At 35.7% G+C, this 4,167-nt stretch overlaps 1 protein-coding gene across 1 annotated transcript; it reads left to right on the top strand.

Moving 5' to 3' along the window:
- Window positions 1-1,359: 1,359 nt before the first annotated feature.
- On the top strand, window positions 1,360-3,830 carry LOC143587043 (uncharacterized). Its single transcript, XM_077068441.1, has 3 exons — window positions 1,360-1,468; window positions 1,600-2,223; window positions 3,693-3,830. The coding sequence occupies exons 1-3, from the start codon at window positions 1,367-1,369 to the stop codon at window positions 3,753-3,755; spliced, it is 789 nt and encodes a 262-aa protein (XP_076924556.1). The 5' UTR covers window positions 1,360-1,366; the 3' UTR covers window positions 3,756-3,830.
- Window positions 3,831-4,167: the final 337 nt, after the last annotated feature.

Below are 4,167 nucleotides of genomic sequence, written 5' to 3'. Positions count from 1 at the left end.
ATCTCAGACACCTGCGATTGCAGAAAGAGGAGTTGAGGCTTGTGTAGCCAAAACCCATCATTTTCTGTTATGGGAAAAACTCATTGCCTGAAAACTCACTTTGGTTTTGAAAAGAAAATTTTAGTTTGTACCTCTAATTACAGTTTCAAAAATGATAAATTACATTGGTCGGGTTAGTTGAACCAACCGGTTTCGCGAGTTTACAATTCATTTTTTACGGTTTCGCGAGTTCATGATTCATTTTTTACGGTTTAGTAGTTTTAGACGAAAATTTTTTTATCTTAATGCCATTAATTTTTTTATAAATAATAATGGTTGATCACTTGATCATTAGTGTTATATACATAACTTTCTATATATTCAAAATATCAAAATTAATAAGGTGGGTTTGATTAATACGACCGTATTAAAGTTCTATATCAAAGTTCTAAATAGTAAATATTAGCTGACAAGCCGTTTTAACCAAACAAATATACTTTAAACCAGCCAAACATACCAAATTGCTTTGGTTTGAACGGTCTATCAACACTCTATTCCACAGTGTCAATTACTAAAGAACAAAATTTTGTTTTCGATATTTATAGTCTTTTTTTTATCAATAAGATTTCACGCAAAGTTCATATCATTGTTTATAAAATTTTATCAAAATATTTTTTCTTAAGTTGTTGTGAAAAGATTGATATATCATTATCAGATATGAAACGAAAGTTTGTCATTAATCATCATACCCTTTCTTAGAAACTAAGGTCAGATATTTCCTTAAAAGACCCAATAATTTGAGAAACTTAACAAACAATCAATTGACAAGTTCATAAAATAATATGTTGAAACCGTCAAACAAAACCGAGTAGATATTATTATGTACCAATGTATCATCTCAAACGTTACAACTTACAACTTGCAAATATTCAAGTTTTCCCACATACAGAGTCAATGCACCAAAAGTCTTTGATGACAAGTCAGCAAAAGAATCTATATAGAACAAACCTTTGTAGACATTTTTTGTACATTAATCTATATTCATAGAATCATATTCATATAATAAGTTATTATTAACCATGGAGTTTTTCAACAAAGCCAAAGTTGTGAGACTCAAGAGCCATCTTAACAAGTTTTTGCTAGCCGATGACGACGAACAAACCGTTCGACAAAGCCGAAATGGTGCATCGGTGAGGGCTCGGTGGACTGTGGAGATGGTGGAAGGTAAAAATAACATTATTAGATTAAAAAGTTGTGCGTCGGGTAAATATCTGGCTCCCTCTAACGAGCCATTTCTGACTGGGATGACGGGAAAGAAAGTGGTTCAAGATATTCTAGCGAACAAGAGGGATTCATCGGTCGAATGGGAACCGATAATTTATCGCCTATGTCCAGCTTTTCGTCGAATCCGGATATTGAAAGGGTAAAGGCGGATGGTCGGGCGAGTCCGGTTTCTTACCGTGGCTCGCCACGTGCAAGCGGTAGACAGGTAAATAACATCTTACTATAATAATGATAATAAAATAAATAATAACTATAATAATAACAAAATAAATAATAATAAATAATAACTATAATAGATAATATACTCAACTAAAATAACTTTTTTATTTTTTACAGAGTGGTATGGATTTCTTTCACGGGGCAAAAGCGGTACGATTAAAAAGTCGTCACAACAAATATCTCGTGGCCGACGAAGATAAAGAAACCGTACGACAGAGTCGCAACGGTTCGTCTTCCAAGGCACGTTGGACAGTCGAGTACGTACCCGATAACCCAAACGTGATCCGTTTAAAAAGTTGTCACCGATTATATCTCAACGCCACGAACGAGGCGTTCCTTCTCGGTATGACGGGCAAAAAAGTGCAACAATATTATTATTCGGGTCAAACAGGTCAACCCAAGCCCGACCCCACAACAGAATGGGAACCCATAAAAGAAAACGCGTCCCACGTCAAGCTTCGAACCCATGACGGCAAATATTTACGGGCAAATGGCGGGACCCCGCCGTGGCGAAACTCGATAACGCACGACGTGCGGCACCGGACCGCCACACAAGACTGGGTGCTGTGGGATGTTGATGTGGTGGATATATTATTGTCTGATGATACTGAGTCTGTGATGAGTTCGTATTCTAGTTTTTCATCGGTGGTGGATGATTACTCCGGCTCGCCGGAGATGACGTCAGCATCACCGGAAACTGGGTCTCCGGCAACTCCGTTTGAAGAACGAGGAACAAAATCGGTAAATACGGCGTCGTAGTGTTTATTATTATTATTACTACTACTACTATAATATAATTTTATTTTCGTTTTAATGTTTGAATATCATTATGGGATGATGAATAAAATGTCGATTTAACTGGTCAAAATTAAGAAAACGTTAACAAATATATATATATATATATATATATATATATATTTTTTTTTTTTAACACTGTTCATGTTAATATTCGTTGGTTTGCAAATTTAAGTCGTCTATATTTTAAACTAATCATATTCTGTTCTAGACTTTATATCGTCGGTTCGTTTTTGTGTTTAGAAAAGTTGTCTTCTGACAAGAAAAAAGCTTTTTGCATTTTAGACTTTTTAAAATGTTGACTAGCGTATCAAGAAAATGCTGATAAGCGTAATTTTTACTTTTAACATTGTTGATGTTAAAATTCGTCGGTTTATTGATTTAAGTCGTATGTATTTTAAACTAATTGTATTCTGTCGTTGGACTTTATGTTGTCGGTTCGCTTTTGTGTTTAGAAAAGTTGTCTTCTGACAGGAAAAAGGTTTTTGTCCGGAAGGTTTTATTACGTTTAAGTAAGCTTGTAAACGAACTGAACGTTCGGTCGGTGGGAACTACGTTTATGTTCGTTTATTTAATAAATGAGCGAACTTGAACAAAAAAATTGTGTTTATTTAATTAAACGAACATGAACACATGTTTCGCTCGTACATTTATGGCCATGACCGTTCGTTTATGTTCATTTACATATTAATATAAAATAATTAAATATTATCTTGAAGAGTCATCTAGTTAATGGTCTTATATCTGTTCATTTGTGTTTGTGTTTATTTACATTTGTTTATATATGTTCATTTTCGTTTGTTTATTTTTGTTTAGTTATGTTCATTTATATTCGTGAACTGTCGTTTAGAAGCTAAACAAACGAACATAAACGAACACAAACATTTTCATTTTTTAAATAAACGAACACGAACACAAAATATGTGTTCGATTAAATGTCCGTGCTTGTTTAAAGTTAAATGAGCAACCACGAGCATGCCCTTGTTCGTGTTCGTTCGGTTCGTTTACAGACCTACGGTTAATTATCTAAACAATAAATTGACGGTAGCAAAGGCGAAATTTAGTAAATTTCAAAGTAAAACGTGATATGTAATTTCAAATCGAAACGACGTCAGACATTATTGAAAGTTACAGCAAGATCGACGATTCAAATAGTGTATAAATTGATAGTTAAAAACCCGACAGAAATCTGTCGGGTCCGTCATTTAAAAAAAAAATTAACTTAAAAGATAGGGACTGCACGAATCTTGTCAAATCCGTCAGTTACAAAAATTTATCAAGCCAGACAATATTATGACAGGTGGCAGCATCCGGCTAACTTGAAGGCTAAAATATTAAAATATCATTGACTTAATGATTAAAGGCCGTCAAGTCAACATGACGTTTTACTAACTTTGACCGGTGGACATTTTTAGAGCAGTGGAATGGACTTCTTTTGGAATGCCAAACTCCGTCCGCCTGCGAAGCCACCACGATAAGTATCTAATAGCCGCCAACGACGGTGAAAACGTGCTACAAAACCATAACAAAGCAAGTAAAGAAGCTATTTGGACGGTTGAATTCGTTCCAAATTTCAACAATGTAGTTCGACTGAAGTCGATTTACGGCAAGTATCTCACCGCTTCCAAAGAACAGCGAACGATGGGTGTTTCGGGTCGGAAAGTGGTTCAAAGTCTGCCCCGGAAACTGGACTCATTGGTCGAATGGGAACCCGTACGAGACGGGTTCCAAATTCGGTTAAAAACCCGTTATGGGAATTATTTAACGGCGAACGGCGGATTGCGACGTTCGATTACTCATGATGTTCCTTCACGGAATCATGATTGGATTCTGTGGGATGTTGAAACTGTTGAAGCTCGAATAGAGGAGCCACGGTCGCCACCACCGGAA

This window comes from Bidens hawaiensis, unplaced genomic scaffold (genome assembly GCF_021521415.1).
Source record: "Bidens hawaiensis isolate Kalapana, Puna unplaced genomic scaffold, B.hawaiensis_p1.1 tig00035104_1, whole genome shotgun sequence".
In the NCBI taxonomy this organism is placed as follows: domain Eukaryota; kingdom Viridiplantae; phylum Streptophyta; class Magnoliopsida; order Asterales; family Asteraceae; genus Bidens; species Bidens hawaiensis.
The sequence above is the reverse complement of the archived record's forward strand: the minus strand, read 5'-3'. Positions and strand labels throughout refer to the sequence as shown.

What these genes read in the sequence shown, in the direction of transcription:
- LOC143587043 (XM_077068441.1), top strand. Translation starts at nt 1,367, where the DNA reads ATGTCCAGCTTTTCGTCGAATCCGGATATTGAAAGGGTAAAGGCGGAT. An exon ending in CACGTGCAAGCGGTAGACAG is followed by an intron (nt 1,469 to 1,599) that starts GTAAATAACATC and finishes TATTTTTTACAG; the next exon opens with AGTGGTATGGATTTCTTTCA. An exon ending in AAGAACGAGGAACAAAATCG is followed by an intron (nt 2,224 to 3,692) that starts GTAAATACGGCG and finishes GGACATTTTTAG; the next exon opens with AGCAGTGGAATGGACTTCTT.